This window comes from Pollachius pollachius (assembly GCF_949987615.1).
Source record: "Pollachius pollachius genome assembly, chromosome: 3".
NCBI classification, from domain to species: Eukaryota; Metazoa; Chordata; class Actinopteri; order Gadiformes; family Gadidae; genus Pollachius; species Pollachius pollachius.
The window spans coordinates 5685669-5704401 of NC_136936.1; the positions used below are offsets into that span (position 1 = coordinate 5685669).

An 18733-nucleotide genomic window follows, 5' to 3' on the forward strand; every position below is an offset into this window, starting at 1 on the left:
GGTGGGGCTAGGCAGTCCCGATGTTTCCCCAGAGAGTGATTAACGATGGTGACTGCGTCGGGCCAAAGTTCTGCTCAACTATTCCAGCAGGAACCAGACGGTGAGTAAACGTCAGTTCATCATAAGAGCGGTCTCGTTGGCAACAGGGAATGACACATGGCTTTCTTAGTCGCCCGTGGAAAACAAAGCCCGGCCACACTCGACTGGGAATGCTTTCGTTGGTTTACAGCGCTGGCTACCGCGCTGTGAGGTGACATCTTGAACGTGAAGTTCCTCCACGACAGCAGATGTGTGCTCACAAAATGAAGACGTACGCAAAGACAACTCTTTTGTATAAACACATGAAAAAAATAAAAAAAAGTTGAAAAGCGTAAACTGAGACGGAGAGGCAAACAGCCTGGTAGTAATCCAGCCCTGCGAGTGGCCCAGCCCAGTGACAGCAAAGGAAGTGCACAGCCTCGGGGGCCTGCTGCCAACTACCCCCATCCCCGGCCCGGTTCCTCTTCAGGGCCCCCCCCCCCCCCCCCCCGCTCCGTCCAGGAGGGCCATCTCCAGGCTCCCAGAGGCCTCTTTCGTGGCTGCAGCAGCAGCAGATGCAGAATGCCAGTTTAACCCTCTACTGCCCCTTCCTTCCTTCGCTGCTTGGGCCTCTCTGTCCCAGGATGAGGGGGGGCTCTAGTGCCCCGAGTGGGCCCGTCGCTCTCGCTCTCCTCCCCCTCTCGCTCACTCTTCTGGGTCGAGAGCACAGCGGCGCCGGAACTCCTGGCCGTGCTCGTGGATCCACTTGTTGGCGACTGAATTGTTATGAGGAACAAGACGGAAGGGCTGACGGTCAGCGTCGCGTAACTTTAGAGTTGGTTGTTGAAATGAAGTAGGATATTAAAATGACAGTCGTAAGATGTTTGGATAAGAAACAATGCCTAAGCTCACTGTAATATGTGCAAATAATTATGAGAAGCTTATAATGAAACACAATAAAATCTACAAAATGACTCTCAACTTCCACTGAATGGTACATTCGCAGATGCGTGAGATTGAATTTATTGGCATCCCAGTGGGAGTAGATAACAAGTACCTTAAATGAGTACAAATCTTACCCCATTTGTCCCCAACCAGCACAGGGCAGCCAGCATGCAGTGTGTCCTCGTCCCCTCGACCGTTCCTGTGGAGGTTCCACCAGAAGAGGGCAGCGTTCTGGGAGACGTAAAGCATGGGGGAATCAATCATGAAGCAATACAAAGGATTTTATATATAGATGGCATGACTGGTGTGCCTGGACCAAAGAACACACTCAGCTATGATTGCTGTTCTGCTCGAGGCGCATGTGTTCTGGTGAGACCAGTGATGCAATCAGTAAAACTGGATCCTAAAAGAATGTAATCTAGCTATACTTCAAATCATTATTCCTATTTCTCGCTGTGAAACACCTATTTACATTCAGGAGCAATGTAGGGAACCTAAAGTGCAGTACCACACCCTGCCACAAGCATTCAAACGCAAGTGTTTAACAGCGGATCATGGTCGACAATTACGTCATCTTCAAAACTCTCATAAAGTTATTTATGAGATGCACAAAATGGTGAGGCAACATCCCAATGAAGTGAGGGGTGAAAAGTTAAACCCCAGAGGGTCCAGCAAATCGTTCATACGGCTCATATGTCAATCAAAACCAACATCAGCCTTGGCTTCACAAAAAGTGCTGTTGTCATGTGAAGCCCCCTGGCCGACGAAGACGCCTTTAAGGCCTTTTGACAGCTGCAGTGACCCTGTGAGCAGTATTGGAACATGTTGGAGCTTGAGTAATAATGCAAGTGGAAGCGGACGATTTGTCAATGTGAAAGGATGTTCCAAACAGTTCCAAATGTCTATTCCTCGACATAGCCGATTGGACATTTACCCCACTTATTCACTCACTTACAACATCTTAGGCTACACAGAGTGGGAGAGAGAATATACAATACAATACAATAACCTTTATTTTCACTCAAGAGACACTGAGGTTTCCCTCATTTACAGTGGCGACGAGCATACAGAATAAACACAATTACAAGGACAAAGGTAGAGATACAGGGAGAGAGATGGGCAGAAATAGAAACTGGCATGAAGAGGGAGAGAGAAAGAGTGAGGTCAGAATACCTTCACCACCGGAACACTGAAGTTGGCGTAGATGAAGGCCGTGGAGCCACCGGCCTCAACTGAACTGAGCTGTGGGATAATTACATTCCTTCAAAGCCGTGTCTAGCGGGGATGGGCTAATATTATTTAAAGCCACTTAATCTGCTGCAGTGCTTGAAATGGCTCAGACCCACACATTCCTGGCCTTAATACCAGCACACACATTGTAACACAGACACACACACACACACTTTTGGGTGATAACCATTCAAGGCATGCCAACCTGGGAAAAAGTAGTCCAAATACATCACCACCCTCATCATCATCATCATCTTTATCATCGATGTAGTGGGGTAACTCACATAAATCATAAATGTTGCCACTCGATTTCCAGTTTTGAGTTTGAACACCGGGCTTGAAGCAGACTAAACAGGGATTGAGAAGACAGTAACACACAGATGATCAGTAACTAAAGCGGCCACGTGAAGACCGTGATGATGTCATCCTACTTATACATGTGTCAATCAATTTACTCTATTAACTATTACTGTTTGCTAATTAGTTAGTTAATTGGCCAGTACACAGATATCTCTGCATATCCCTTTAATCCAAAGCAATTGACAGTGTATTCCTATACATGCAATTAAGGAGCCGTTTGGGGTTAGGCATCTTGCTCAAGGGTGGCTTCCAGGTGCGCTGCGTACAATGGGGATCCCACCCAGACAGAACCGTTCTGTTTGCGGGTCAAACCCCCTAGCCTCCTCCCTAACCTGCCCCAGTCACTCACCGTTGCGTGGTCGAAATGCGGTTCATAGTGGCCACCGATCCCATAGTTGACCACCTGGAGGTACTCTCCGTAAGGGGTGTGCACGTTCAGGCCGGTGAGCCGCGCGATGCGTCCGTCCATCTGACCCATGAGGAGACTGGCAGAGTCTTTCAGCCAAGCGCTGAAAACAAGGAGGCACCGGTGTTGATATGAAACCCTGTTCTAGGCTGTGGCCACATCTTTTTTTCCTCCGTGTTCGCTTCCAGTGAGGACCGACTCAGTAAACACGCATGAAATGTTTGGCGAATGAAGTCACTCGCCAAGTACACAAGTTTAGGAAGCTCAGATGCAATCGACCAACTTTGAGGAAACCTTGACTCACTTCTACATATATTTAATCTGAGAATAACGTGGAGACATTATTCGTTATAACACTGGTATACGCGATCAACAAGATGCCCTGGGGTTTCTGCAAAAGCAGTATTAAGCATACAAATAGGATGTTTACGTTGTTACCTCTTGCTGATGCGATAGTCGGCTGTTTCTTGTTTCTCCCCAGATGCCACAACCGATCTTCTCAGCTGGTCAAAGGAAGATGGGACATCGTTTTTACCACTGTATAGATGGGACCACTGTTTTTACAAAGAGTCAAACTTTCCTATCCAGCTGTGAGCATTGAAATATGTGTGCAATGAGTTCAAACTTGGATTCCAAAAACAAAAAGGATCTATTCTAAAGATACTGCCAAGAAAGTCTAGGTTCCTAATGCTGTTCAAATGGAAATAAACTAAACGCTGGTGGACGGCTCCAGCTAATATTTCATTGCTAGAATGGCCAGAAATGACCCTGGAAGAGGGGTGGGCCAAGGCCTTTGAAGTAATTCTTAAGACATCACTAGATGATCTTATAAGCTCAAAGAACTGAATAATGTAGGGAATTTATTATTTATTTTCACCAATCACAGCAATGTAATATACAAAAACACACACACAAGCATGCAGCTAAGGACGCATGCAAACACACACAAACACACACCCACACACACACACACACACACACACACGCACACACACACACACACACACACACAAAGACACAATTATTTTTTCATACTCTCATTTCCAGTTGTCTCACTCCTACAAAAGAGTGAGACAACTGTAAAGCTGCAGCTACACCAACAGTTGACCATCTCATGGAGCTGTTAAAGTAACTTTGAAACCCTGCAATTAACCCAGACCAGCATGAGCAACACTAATGGAAACCCGTGCTCGTCTGAAGGGCTTATACTCCTGGGCTCTGTTTCAATGAATCCACAACATGACGTAATAATGAAATAAGTACAGGGGGGAGGGTTTCATCACAGCCGGGGATGGAAAACCTCATTGGATGGCGCCAAAACCATCCTAGTCACTACTCTGCCCGCTTCACTAGAACGCCTGCTCTAGAGCTACTGTACACGTTCCAAAAAGACTGAATCAGCATGTATCGATAAGAGCACAACCGCATGCGATGTAGTCGCTTAAAAAAATAAGTGGATACCGCACAACGGCGGCTAATGTCTGGAGCTGTCTGATACGTGAGCTTTCACCACTGGAGCCGAGTGCAACGCTGACAGGCGAAGGCTCTCTGCCAAGACCCGTGGCCCTGCGTCGTGTATCCCTGGGAGCCCCTCTAAACGTCTGGAGCACAGGCAACTCTCCCTACAAACGGGCCTTTCAAGAGATCTCGCTGAGCTCAACTTCTCTTTTTTCTCTCTTTACGTTCCTTTGATTGGCATCACAAAGCACTGGCATTCCAGACATTGTGGCGAGCGATGTGGAAGAGTAATGATCTGTATGTTGCTGCCTTGCTCATGGAGAAATGTTGTTCAGGACAGCCAGGCTTTGGAATAGACCTATTGGAGCTTCAGCACACATGGTCCTAGTATGCTGGAATGGGTGGACCTCTTTTATAATCTGCTCTCACACTCAAATAATGTCATAGCAGGGAGTGTTGAAGAACCTGTACCAGAGCAGGACTCGTCATTGCTCAGCCATTCCCCTGGCAGTGGTGTTTCTGGCAGCCAATTTGGATACTTGAGGGCGATTTTAGCAGGGGTTGGAGTCATTATGGGTCATGGGTCTTGTTACTAACCCCTTGTTGGGACAGAGTCTTGATGTCCTCTGCCTCCTTGTCTGTGATGAAGTTGTGATAAAGAATCACATAGGGCTGCAAGCTTTGAACCTCACGTCTTATTGGCTGCAGCAGTAGTACAGGATCCCCATTGGTAAAATAGTCACAGAACAGTCTTTGGTTTTCATAATGCTTGGGCTGTTGGAAGAGACATGGAAGAGAGGTGTGGTATAAATGAAAAGTCCTGTGGGATTAGAGGAATTGATGAGTCTTTCTATTTTTGAATGCTTTAATACAAGCACATCAATGAGATTTGGTTTGTAAGTATAGAACGAGCTGACAATATGTACAAATAAAAGCGCAATCATTGGGTAAACTGTGTAATTTCCGTTTATTCAAACTAATCGATTCAATTTTGAAACCTCATTGAGGTTTAGAATCATTCAACCACTGGATTTAATTGTTGCTATTTCATAAGGCTACATTACACTGATATGATATGCTACTCAGAGCTGCATTAAACACTCAAAAGTAATTCTCATGCACCTTGATCAAAGGACCTTGGGTTGATCCCTGTGTTTGGCCCACATTACGGCGAGGCACTGATTCCCTCTCATGTCTGACCAATGGATTGAAAGGTTTAGACAAAGAACCTCAGGGAGTCAAAGGTAAATGAATAACGCATGAAGAATGGGATTCAGCGGTAATCCCCTTCAAGGCTTCAGCCAAGGCACTGTAGTCTAGCTGAAGAATAAAAATGGCTTTGTCCACCATTTGTTTGACATTACACAGGCCATTATTATATTCTAGTTCTCCTGAACTATCCCTGTTTCCTGCGGGGTGTCATCGCTCCACTGAGTCATTGGGTGATGAACGCCGTACCTGCGAGCCTTGCGTCTGGCAGAGCCGTTCGTACGTGTTCCTGGTTCTCAGGGCGGTGGAGTTGGGCCTCCTCATTCCAACACCCTGGCTGACGGGCAGGGATGTGCTCTGGAGAAGCAGCGTCTCATATTTCTCCACATTCTGCAGAACGCGTCCATTCATTGGATCTAGCGGGGAAAGCAAATAGATAAAATCTGCTTGACAGCACGCGGCACGCTTATTTTTCTCCTCCATTGCAGGCAGTTAAGATGAAGAGTGTAGTTAAAAACTGCTTGACTCAATTGAGGGTTAATGTTGTTATGGATGTTAATAGTTGGGAGCATTTTGAATAAACATTGAAAAGGAGATTACCACGGTGGAGCAACTCCTGAGACAGACTCAGTGCGTAGGACACATTTCCCTCCTGAAAGGAAGCCAACAAACATACACACCAAAAGAAAAATCACAATGAGACGGTCGGTGTGTTTTCCAGCCTCCCCCAGACTCTACCAAAGTGGGTGTTTGTGTTTTGCAAACGACGCTGCGAGGGACTCGGTTTTTACGAGCTGACTTTAAAGTGTGAGAAGGCCAGATGGTCCAAGGCGTCCTCCAGTGTGCCTTGGTTCTCCGGCCTCCACGCCCCTCCGGACCCCCTGAAGAGACGCACCGACTCCTCCAGCCAGGGCACCGAGTGGTAGAAGTCCCCCGATTCGTAGGCCACCTGCACAGAGGTAAACACTGAAACATCCCTCTGGTGCCGCGCTGCAAGATGAAGGAACCCACTGTGTGGTTCGAGGGCGTTACATGACCCGTACCGATGCTCGGATTCGAGAGACTACAATCCAATTGCGGTAAGGAGAGTCTCCCAGCCCCATGTGGTTCAATTCAGTTTTCACTTGGAGGTGAAATAGAACAGGACACCAGGGGAGGTCACAAGGACAGGTCACAACAGTATTTCAAACAACCTGTAACTTTGACCCTTGCTCCAATAGCAAACACTTTTATTTAAAGTGCCTAACAACACTTTGATTTCCCATGACTGCTTCGCTGTGTACAATGCTTATTTCCCTCCCCAGAAGAAAGACGAGAATGAAGAGGAAAGCCTTGTCGGGTATAATTATCCCTAAAAAAAACAGTACTCCTTTTAAAGAGTAGTCTAACGACTATATAAATGCAGTTTCTTTAAACCATGCAGAGAACAACCTTAAATTGAACACCCGTTTACAGACATTGGGAGCTAAAATCTGCCCTGACAAAGTAAGGAAAAACGCAACTGTTCTGACTTTATTCTCTTCGACTTGTTCCTAGTGATGTCTTTTCCATACCGTCTGGAGGCCTCACCCACGCAGTGCCCTACCCTCGCACATCACCCCTTCCCATAAACAATGGTATTCCCAGTGGGAATACTCAAAGCTAGGCAAAAACGTTTCAGCAGTGCCTTCCTCACTGAGCAAGTTTAGGCTATTATTACAGGAACACAGCCAGAGGGAACTCTCTCTGAGATACAACTCCACTGAAAGATCAAAGGGGAAAGTATTAGATTGTATTCCTGTATGGGACATATACGGCCATAAAAATTGAGGTGAACCTCAACATCTGAAATCACTCACAACGATAATGCAGCTCAGAGAGAAACAGCACTGCTGAATACTTTTAATACCTTTCCAACCAGGAAGCAGTCGTCGCCAGAGAGAGGGACGGAGACCGCGGGCCGATAGATGTCCACGGGGTCGCCCCGTGCAGCTCTCTGGAAGCGACCCAGGGTCAGGCTCCCCACCTGGAGAGCGTAAACATCCTGGAGCCGCATCAGGGCCTTAGCAGCACCCTGCAGGTCCTCCATCTTGGGCAGGCTGGCCTCCAGCGCCTTGAAACCGGACCTCAGGGCTGGGGAAAAGGAGAGGCAGAAGGGGTTATTAGGGGGGTGTTGAGAGGAGAGGAGAGGAGGGGCGGGGGCTATTGGAGCTGATCATATAGCAGCACCAGATGTCTTCTGGTGCTGGAGTTCTAAGGCCATTGTGAAATGTGACACCACAAAAGAATGAATGGCAGATTGGCCTTCTAGGAGGATGGCAAATGAAACATTATGTCAGTGATGGGTGCTATTGCTATTGCTGCCTGGTCTGAGCTTAACTCCGAGTCTGTGTGCTGATTGAACCGACCTTGTGTGTTCTCGGAGGCTTCGTTGCTGTAGACCAGGTTGGCCCACTCAGACTGTAAGCGCTTGATCAGAGTGAACGCGATCAGGGGGTTAGCCATGGCCGTGGTGGATCCGTTGTAAACGACGTTGTGCAGGTCAGACACCCTAGAGTGGAATCTTTTAACAGAGGACGTAGCTGTTTGAGAAACAACGGTGGTGAATGTAGGAACTACATACATGTGATACAAATGGCATTGAAAGCTTGTGTAAACACCATAGAGGTGTGCATGGAGGTGAAGCCACATTTATGCTGTTTTTTTACCCACTTATCATGTGGAGCCGGTGTCTGTACCAGTTGTCGACGAGGAAGTAAGAACCACAGGGCACCATACCATTGCAGGATCAAATACAAGCACACATCTCACACTGTCTCTCTGAGGGGAATGTGGGCTCTTCCATTGGCCTCATAATGGGCAGGAAACCAGGGAAGCGGCGGAAACTGACAACATCGGACATAATACCTGGGATGTGAACCAGAACCTAAGAATCGTATTGTTTGTAATTAGTCTTTATTACTTCATATCTAGTCAATAGAGATTTACAAAATAAACACATGAAGTCGATATTATATGATGCATAATATTTTCTGATACATGTTTCAAAAAAATATTGAGGGAAAGAAATCTAAATGAAAAGCACGATTGTCCATGCCAATAAAGTCATTGGAGAGAAGGATGCGAGAGAGGAAGTGAGTGAGAGTGAGAGAGAGAGAGAGTGAGAGAGAGAGATAGAGAGAGAGAGAGAGAGAGAGAGAGAGAGAGAGAGAGAGAGAGAGAGAGAGAGAGATTTATCCGACTAATAAGTCTACCTGGAAATTAAACCTGCCTTATCCGTTGATATACCTAATGTCAGTCAGACTCACCGTTTAAGGTCTTCAAGTCTTTCCAGTTCGTGGTCAATGTACGTTCCCAGAGTATCTATCAGTGTCCGTTCAATAGCGATCGACTCTTTAACGTTCAGTAGCGAAGTGTATATTTCACCAGCAGACATACAAACATGAGACGAAGTGATGAGGCCAAAACCTAAGTAAATCCATTTAAGAAAAAGCATCTTGCAACAGTTCTTTCCAATGCCGAGTCCCCTCCAGTCATTCGCTCACGTGGATCAGCGCCCTCGGTGTCCAGCAGTAGAGGAGTGGTTCTGCGGCCCCTGCCCCGCACGCTCTACTGAGAGCCAGGTCCCCCACTGTACTGCCATAGGCCAGGGTCAGCTTTCAGTGGCAGAATCGGTCGAAATTAAGGGTTTAGTGAGGCTGATACCTTGTCCAATTTGTTATTGTTGTACATAGTTAAACATCTACGCGACCGTAACCCAATTCGTTAGATATTTGCATTAGATACTATATTAACTTAAAACCTATTTGTAAATACGCCTAGAGTGACATATTTCTTAATAAAAGGTTATAATGATCAATGGTTATTTTAATATTTGCATTTTGTTTTGCTGGAATACATTCTGAGGGAAACTGTGTGACAGTGACACCAAGCGGTAGTTTTCCGGTACCACACGTTTCTGTGTGGGAGATGAGAAACTAAAGAGAGAGCAAATAAAAGTACAAAGATACATTTACTTATTGAATTTTAATGTATGATTCATTTTGTACAAATGTACAAAGATTGCGAAAGAAAGTCATCAGAAAGTCATATAAACATTGCATCATGTTGACATACATTCAGAATTATTATGGTTATCTTCAAATTAGCCCTTAAAAAAAACAACATTATCGATTATGGCATCAATGCTACCTCGCAATTTTTCATTTCACTTTCAAATTATCCCATTTTATTGTCCTTAGTCCCAAGGCACACTGAATTTCCTTTCTTTTTGAAGGGTGCTATATAAATAGACTTGCCTTGTTTGGCATACAATTTATACAGAATATCTAAGCTTGTTATACAGTTGTCACCTCATATAGATCCCTGAATCTGGCCCCACTATAAAAGTCCATCTTGAAACTGTAAATATGCTAGAATTATGAATTATGACAATGGCTTCTCTGTGTCACGCGTCCTGAAGCCACAGCCGCAGCACAGAGCTGCTCTTCTCATGTGGTCTCTCAGGCTCTTGTCCCGCCAGCCGTAGATGAGTGGGCTGAGGAAACGCGGTATGAGGATAAAACAGAAGTAGTTGAAGAAGTAGATGTCGTCAGGTAACCAGTTGGCGTGGAGCACGAGGAGCTGTTCGGAGATGGGATTGGTGAAGGCCAAGAGGCAGAGCAGCAGCTGAAAGCCGTGGAGCAGCACGGTGTGCATGGCTTTGTTCACAGAGGCCCTGTCCTGCCTCATCTTCTTGGTCTCCAGGAGGATCCTGATGTAGGTGTAGAGGATCAGGAGTGCCACCGCCCCGAAGAAAAACCCATTCAGCGAGACCTTGAACAGAGTCTGCACGGTAGAAGAGTTGAGCACCACGGTGCTGCAATAGACGGGTGTGGAGAGGACGTCCACGCCGGGACGAGCCCCCGCTATGGAGAAGTCCACCGTTGGGAGGACACAGCTGATGAGCCACAGGCATAGCAAGATGATCCAGACGCGGTCGGACCGCCACGCAGGTGGGCACTGCAGTGGGTACATGATGGCCACGTAGCGCTCCAGTGACATGGTAGCTAGGATGAGAGGGGTGTTGAGGAAGGAAGCAGTGGAGAAGAACAGCAGGGGGGCACAGAAGACAATGGGGAACCTCGCCTGGGCGACAGCCAGGAAGAAGAGCAGCACAGAGGACAGCAGTTGTAGGGCGTCGTTGACCAGCATGAAGGCAAACAAGATGTAGCGAGTGCTGTCTATGAAGTGCCGGTTAGACGCGAAGATGTAGAGCATGAGCACGATGCAGAAGAGGAAGATGGAGAAGAAGGGAACCACCACACACACCTTGATGATAGGAAAAGGGGGGGAAGATGTTGAATTGCCTGAGAGTCCAGTCTGCATGTTGAAATGTGAACGGGAAAAACCTAAAAATTACAAAGAAATGTTATAATATTCACACCGTCTAGTTTCAGTAATATATCTAAAAATCCTTTATTTAACTATACTTAACTTTCATTTCAATGCATGACAAATGGAAATAGGTGAAGGGATGCAAAATGTTAAATAAAAATAGAAATTTAGAATCTTCCTCATTGTACAGCTACAAACTGCCTCCATATCTTAATAAATGCAGAGCTCTTACTTGAGTTGGTGCTCCTCATTTCACAGAGAAATTACCAAACGATCGTGTTTTATTCATCTTGGCCATGAATAAATTACGTGGTCTTACTTCGATGGGATCTTTGTTTTTTGACGGCTGGGATTGGTAGTTCTTCACTACCATGTGTAGTGAAGGGAAGTTTGGAAAGAGCTCACACTCCCCCAGGAGAAGCCGTGTTGATTTTGAATAATCTGTTTTCCTCAGTTTCCTCACACAAACAGACCCTGCGGTGCGAAAGCACTGATGGTAGTATAGAGGGGGTTTGAAGTCCTGAAGGCCTGGTAGCAGTTTCAGGGACAGTGGACAGTGAAGGCTGGTGCCTCATAGCACAGGCAAAGGATTCACGAGGATCAATCTAACTTTTACTGAAAATGTGTAGGGTCTCCCGGAACATTCTGGGAGCTACCCCAAACGGTCAACAGAGGCAGAAACAGCCGGAGAAGACGAGCCGCCCAGAAGTGGTGGCTCCTCATCACAGGAATTTCAGGACCTATGAGAATAATTAAGAGGCTAATTTTCCATGTCTTTTGTCTTTAACTGGCCATAGGGCAGAAAGCAAAAAGATGGACGAAATCCCGAAGGTAGATCCATCAACGCTGAACTGAAGGTTTGTTCTCGCGTTCATTTGGAGCCCTTGTCTATGGTGGATCCTCTAAGATGGGGTTCAGCACAAAGGCCCCCAAGCATCCCTGGAAAGGTGTGCATCAAACATCCTTCCACACTGCATAGGATAAGGATGTAGGCCCAGCATTCTGCACCTCATCAAAGCAGCAGAACTGATGGACAAACCTGAGGTCCACTAGCTAACTGTAAACTTTAAGATGAACTATATGACTGATAACAGAATAACTTGAGAGATTAGCTATTGGGATTGTGATACAGAAAAAACATGATTGATAGAATGTAATATTCACTAATATAAATGAACTGAGTGCTTACTCTCTGGTTGAGCAGGCCAAGTAAAGGAGCATTGACCTTTGTGACTGTTAAGTTGTAGAGTTTTAAAATAGAATAACATAGGATGCATATTAAATGTAGATAACATTGTTTTAATCTACACAATTTGAACATTATGTATTTGTTATGCAAAGGTTATATTTGTTTGGTTATATAACTTTAGACAAACAACATATTAGTCCTTGCTAGCAGACTGCGGTGACGCAAGTAATAATTATTTGCGCACTGAGTTCGCACTAATTGATCCTGATTGAGTTCTCAATATGGGAACAATGTTTTGTACAGCTTTATCCCACATTGGGCAATTAGTTGTTTGGCCCAAATGAACACAAGGCATCATTAAGTGCTTCAACTGGGACTCATTATAACCTTAATGCTCATGCTACACGGTTAGCCTCATTAGGTAATATAAATTAGCTAGGGTTATTAGGGTTCATAACGTCAGATTCCCATTTAAAGTTAAAAACAAATAGAAAATATTTTCCTAAATCTTTTAATTAATTTTGTTTGTGAGGATTCAACAATGAAAATACAAGAAACATTCATCAAAATATTAACAAACTTAAAATTCATCAAATTCATTGGCTCAAAACATTTTAGAGCTGATGTGAGCTTGTCTGTTTGTGAGCGCATGTGTTTGTGTGTGTGTGTGTGTGTGTGTGTGTGTGTGTGTGTGTGTGTGTGTGTGTGTGAATGTGCGTGTGCTTTTGCTCCTGATTGGTGGGCCTGTAGAAATGTCTCATGTACCATCAAAAAAATACAAAATATAAATAAATTAATCTGCACCGTATAATGTTTCATTATTATATGATGATTTAATATTACTGACATATAATAATATACTAATATATAGACAAAATAAACGATGATTCTATCCTGCCACACACAGTGTTGTTTAAATTAAAAAGCAGCGCAAAAGTGTTGAAATATGAATGGCATAATGTACATTACAATAACAATACAGAATAGTCCAAAACACAGCCGCGTATGAACAACGTCAATAGACGCTACAACTGTCAGCGTTGTTGAACTGAACAGCAACAACAATAGGGGATTTGTTTGATTCAAAACCTAAATAGGGAATACACTATCCGACTCAGTGATTAAACTAATAATAATTATCTATATTTCAGACGTTTAGCAATCATGTAAAATGAAAAATAGGATTCAGAATTAACAAATAGGAAAATATAGAAAGTTCAAAAAAAGTGTTTGAACACTTCAGAGCAACAACATATTAGTGCTTGCTAATAGACTGATGTAACGATGTCTCAGTATTAATAATGATTTGCACATTTGGGTCCCACTAATAGTTCCTCTGAGTGCGTTCTCAATATGGGAACAATGTTTTGCAGAGCTTTAACCCACATTGGGCTATTTGTTTTATTGTTAACGTTATGGAAAAACATTGGCAACACACAAGGCAGAATGTCATCATAAAGTGATCATCTGGGACTCATTATAGCCTCAGTGATCATGCTAAACTCTTAGCATCATTAAATTATTTGAATAAGGTTAATAACCTCTCATTCCAACCCAACAAAATAAAAAATACAAATGCGTATGTTTGTGTGCAAATGTATGTTTACATACAATGGGGCAAAAAAAGTATTTAGTCAGCCACCAATTGTGCAAGTTCTCCCACTTAAAAAGATGAGAGAGGCCTGTAATTTTCATCATAGGTATACCTCAGCTATGAGAGACAAAATGAAAAAAAAAAATCTAGAAAATCACATTGTCTGATTTTTAAAGAATTTATTTGCAAATTATGGTGGAAAATAAGTATTTGGTCAATAACAAAAGGTCATCTCAATACTTTGTTACATGCCCTTTGTTGGCAATGACAGAGGTCAAACGTTTTCTGTAAGTCTTTACAAGGTTTTCACACACTGCTGCTGGTATTTTGGCCCATTCCTCCATGCAGATCTCCTCTAGAGCAGTGATGTTTTTGGGCCTTCGCTGGGCAACACGGACTTTCAACTCCCTAAGATTTTTTATGGGGTTGAGATCTGGAGACTGGCTAGGCCACTCCAGGACCTTGAAATGCTTCTTACGAAGTCACTCCTTCGTTGCCCGGGCGGTGTGTTTGAGGTTATTGTCATGCTGAAAGACCCAGCCACGTTTCATCTTCAGTGCCCTTGCTGATGGAAGGAGGTTTTCACTCAAAATCTCACGATACATGGCCCCATTCATTCTTTCTGTCACACGGATCAGACGTCCTGGTCCCTTGGCAGAAAAACAGCCCCAAAGCATGATGTTTCCACCCCCATGCTTCACTGTAGGTATGGTGTTCTTTGGATGCAACTCAGCATTCTTTCTCCTCCAAACACGACGAGTTGAGTTTTTACCAAAAAGTTCTATTTTGGTTTCATCTGACCATATGACATTCTCCCAATCCTGTTCTGGATCATCCAAATGCTCTCTAGCAAACTTCAAACGGGCCCGGACATGCACTGGCTTTAGCAGGGGGACACGTCTGGCACTGCAGGATTTGAGTCCCTGGCGGCGTAGTGTGTTAGTGATGGTAGCCTTTGTTACTTTGGTCCCAGCTCTCTGGAGGTCATTCACTAGGTCCCCCCGTGTGGTTCTGGGATTTTTGTTCACCGTTCTTGTGATCATTTTGACCCAACAGGGTGAGATCTAGCGTGGAGCCCCAGATCGAGGGAGATTATCAGTGGTCTTGTATGTATTCCATTTCCTAATAATTGCTCCCACAGTTGATTTCTTCACACCAAGCTGCTTACCTATTGCAGATTCAGACTTCCCAGCCTGGTGCAGGTCTACAATTGTGTTTCTGGTGTCCTTTGACAGCTCTTTGGTCTTGGCCATAGTGGAGTTTGGAGTGTGACTGTTTGAGGTTGTGGGCAGGTGTCTTTTATACTGATAAGGAGTTCAAATAGGTGCCATTAATACAGGTAACGAGTGGAGGACAGAGGAGCCTCTTAAAGAAGAAGTTACAGGTCTGTGACAGCCAGAAATCTTGCTGGTTTGTAGGTTACCAAATACTTATTTTCCACCATAATTTGCAAATAAATTCTTAAAAAATCAGACGATGTGATTTTCTGGATTTTTTTTTTTCATTTTGTCTCTCATAGCTGAGGTTTACCTATGATGAAAATTACAGGCCTCTCTCGTCTTTTTAAGTGGGAGAACTTGCACAATTGGTGGCTGACTAAATACTTTTTTGCCCCACTGTATGTGAATAAAAAATTATATATTTATATACATTTTAATTTTTTATGCAGCAAACAAAATAAAGCACTGTGTAGTTTGCTTGTCTGAATTTCTTTTTTTACAATTAAGTAATCATTAATCTTATCATATTCAAAGAAGTTAATCATTTGTATGGTAAACGTTGATTGACAGCAGAAAGGTATGAAAAACAACATGAAACATCAATAAATTACATAACTTCTATTTAGCTTATATTTTCTCCAAAGAGAATTAAAATAAGTGCATTCAACAATGAAGATGCAACCCAAAAGTTCAAGAGCCATTCGAGTCGAAATATATATTATGTCCATCCAATGTATTAAATAAGAAAACAGCTTGAAGCACACTTCTTTAAGAGCTACAATATAGAAAGAAAAGAAAGAGAAATGTGGACATTTAATAATTAAATTCTTTATTTTTCATCCATCCAAACTCATACACTGTTTGCATCTGTCTGTAAGTGAACAGTTTAGACATACATACTACTACATGCAAATGGAATAATTTAACGACACTGGTAAACAATACGAATAACGACTCTAATTGTCAAAAGCGAAAAAAAGCAAAATAATCTAAATTTAGATAGCAATGAGATGGATGGGGAGAGGCTTGGAGGACCACACCGGATGGATGGTTGTCATGGTTTCATTGGGTAACGTTGTACTTAAATATCGCCATGCATGGTGTCCTCTCAGGACAGTAGGTGTTCATGAGAAAGGGCAAGTCTTCGGTTACATTCTTGGTGGAATGTCTCGCAAACATCTTGATTTTTGTTGAATTGAATATTTGAGTCCATGTACAAAAAGGAAGTTTAGATAATGGTGCATGAATGTATTTTTGGATACAAAACCTACATATATAAATATACATTATAGACATATATGTTTTCATGGCTTATAACAACTCAACACAATCTAATGGTGCTCCTTCTTCAATTCGAAAGATAAACAATAAGGTAATTCTGGTTCAGGTTCTGACTGCATTGTTTCTGTACCTCAACTGTCTGCTCCTGACGAGCTTTTTCAAGAAGGAGGTCTTTCGCAGAAGCATGCGCTACATCTTCTTCGCCTACACCCTGATGTCAGACTGCCTGTACCTGTCTATGACCAATGTTCTGCTAATCCTGTCCTTCTTTAGAATTGTTATTGAAATACAGATCTGTATTCTCATCATCACGGTGGTGTCTGTGTACACGTTTGCCTTCCCTTTAACCCTGACATTGATGACTCTGGAGCGGTATGTGGCTATCTGCATGCCTATGCAGCACGGGGCCTTATGCAACACACGCAACGCTCGGCACTGCATTCTGATAATCACCACTATCAGCTCCATACCCATCAGCATCTCTCTCTCCATCTACTGGGCTACCCTGCCCGCCATCAACACGGGGTATACGGTGTGCACGTTTGAAATGCTCATGATTCACAGATGGCACGGACATGTCGTATCAGCTATTAATCAGATATACTTTGTAATCATGCTTGTCATCATTGTGTTGTGTTATGTTCAAATCACAAAAGCAGCCAGGAAAGCATCAGGAGGGAGAAAGAAATCATCAGGGAAGGGACTCAGAACGGTACTTCTTCATAGTTTACAGCTCATTCTCTGCCTTACTCGCTTTTGGTGTCCTTTTGTTGAAGCTGCTGTCATGCAGATTGATCTCCGTCTATTCATTAATGTAAGATACATCAATTACATAATGTTTACTCTTTCCCCGAGATGTCTAAGCTCCCTTGTTTATGGCCTGAGGGATAGAAAGTTATTTCTAATGTTGAAATACTATGCTGTCTTTGGCTTGTGCAGCAAATCACCTCCTGCATTGGCTGATTGAAAAAATTAAGAAGAAAAAAGGAATGCAGCAAAAACAGCATTTCTGGGGGTACACATATCCATGGAGGGCACTTTCAATGATTGCACGGGGTACGAGGTAAATGCACATTTGAATATGTGTTACGAACATTTTTAATCTGAACACCACCTTAATAGAATCATGTTAATCTCAATATTTCCATGCAGATTCGATTGATTTTACTAATGAATGACAGCAATCATAAGTGAACGATATTTCCACTTGTACTCTAACTGCAAGTATTCACAATAAAAGTTTTATGTTCATGTTTATAAATAACATGCACATACAATTCCCTACTCTTAATGTTTTTATGCTGGTCGAGGGGCTGAAATAAATATATTAGAGAGGGTACATTAGGGTTTTATGGTACAGTATAAATACACCTCTCTGACAGTGAAGCTGCTGACCAACCAAAAGGTGAAGTTAGGTTGTACAATAAAGGGCCAGGTTGGGAGCCTGATTTTGAAAATCTGCCAGCCCGTGTGTTGGCAAGCAGGGGAACCTCTTCACAACAATACATGGGGATCGCCCAAAGTATATCCCTTTGAGTCTAACACATTACAACCAAGTCATTCACAAGATATATACACAACAGGACTAGGGAGAGAGGGGACTGTGTGTGCATATTTGAGCCATTGTGAGCATGTCTGTGTGTGTGTGTGCGTGTGTGTGTGTGTGTGTGTGTGTGTGTGTGTGTGTGTGTGTGTGTGTGTGTGTGCTTCATTGGTGTGCCTGTGAACTGTGTACACATCTCATGTACCAACAAAGCAATGCAAAATAAATATAAAATAATCTGAACCATACAATGTGTCAGTATTATATGATGATTAAAATATTACTCATATCTAACTATATTCCCTGGTCATGCAATACATCAATAGTACAATATCACTGAAGAAAATGTATTAGTTGTTTCATTTGAAAGTATATATTGGTATAAATAATATATTATAAAAGATTGAATGTACTGATTTTGCTAACCTATAGTTATATTATAGAATCTTAAACATACTTGCAATATTTGGGGTATACAAATGATACCTATGCTTTTGAATCACTTATTGGAAATGAATATGGAAGACAAAGGAACTGACATAAACAAGGAAGAGGATACACTATACGACTAAGTGATAAAACAAATAATTATTATCTATATTTTAGATGTTTAGCAATTATGTAAAATATAAAATAGGATATAGAATAATTATTAGTTATATAATATATATATATATAATATATATATATATATAATGATAGTAGTAACATTCATTTCAGAAGATAACAAGGAAGAGGTCTGCGAAATAAAGATCAGCTTCTGCACTAATATTCACCACATAACTTTACATTTTACTTATTACTTATCTATCACAATATGTAGGGAAAGGCACTTTGTCAGCCATGCAGAAGGACAAATGTTCTGAGGGTATTCCCGGAAGTCTATTACATGAAACAAAACAGATTTTTTTCTTTTTGAACAGAC

The 18733-nt window shown here is 42.9% G+C and overlaps 3 protein-coding genes across 3 annotated transcripts; 1 reads left to right on the plus strand and 2 right to left on the minus strand.

The window, feature by feature from the left end:
• Window positions 1–723: 723 nt before the first annotated feature.
• p4ha3 (prolyl 4-hydroxylase, alpha polypeptide III) lies at window positions 724–9101 on the minus strand (the record flags this gene model as incomplete). Its single annotated transcript, XM_079732362.1, has 13 exons — window positions 724–794; window positions 1098–1194; window positions 2137–2205; window positions 2478–2540; window positions 2903–3062; window positions 3398–3462; window positions 5015–5191; window positions 5876–6042; window positions 6227–6278; window positions 6426–6575; window positions 7515–7738; window positions 8014–8168; window positions 8914–9101. The coding sequence occupies 13 exons, from the start codon at window positions 9099–9101 to the stop codon at window positions 724–726; spliced, it is 1638 nt and encodes a 545-aa protein (XP_079588488.1).
• A 929-nt stretch (window positions 9102–10030) lies between these two features.
• Window positions 10031–10972, minus strand: LOC307072270 (odorant receptor 131-2-like; the record flags this gene model as incomplete). The annotated part of the gene is made up of 1 exon (XM_079731502.1): window positions 10031–10972. One exon carries the CDS (start codon window positions 10970–10972, stop codon window positions 10031–10033), a length of 942 nt encoding a protein of 313 aa, XP_079587628.1.
• Window positions 10973–11794: 822 nt separating this feature from the next.
• LOC307073225 (odorant receptor 131-2-like) lies at window positions 11795–17232 on the plus strand (the record flags this gene model as incomplete). The annotated part of the gene is made up of 3 exons (XM_079732929.1): window positions 11795–11812; window positions 16372–16561; window positions 16922–17232. 3 exons carry the CDS (start codon window positions 11795–11797, stop codon window positions 17230–17232), a joined length of 519 nt encoding a protein of 172 aa, XP_079589055.1.
• Window positions 17233–18733: the final 1501 nt, after the last annotated feature.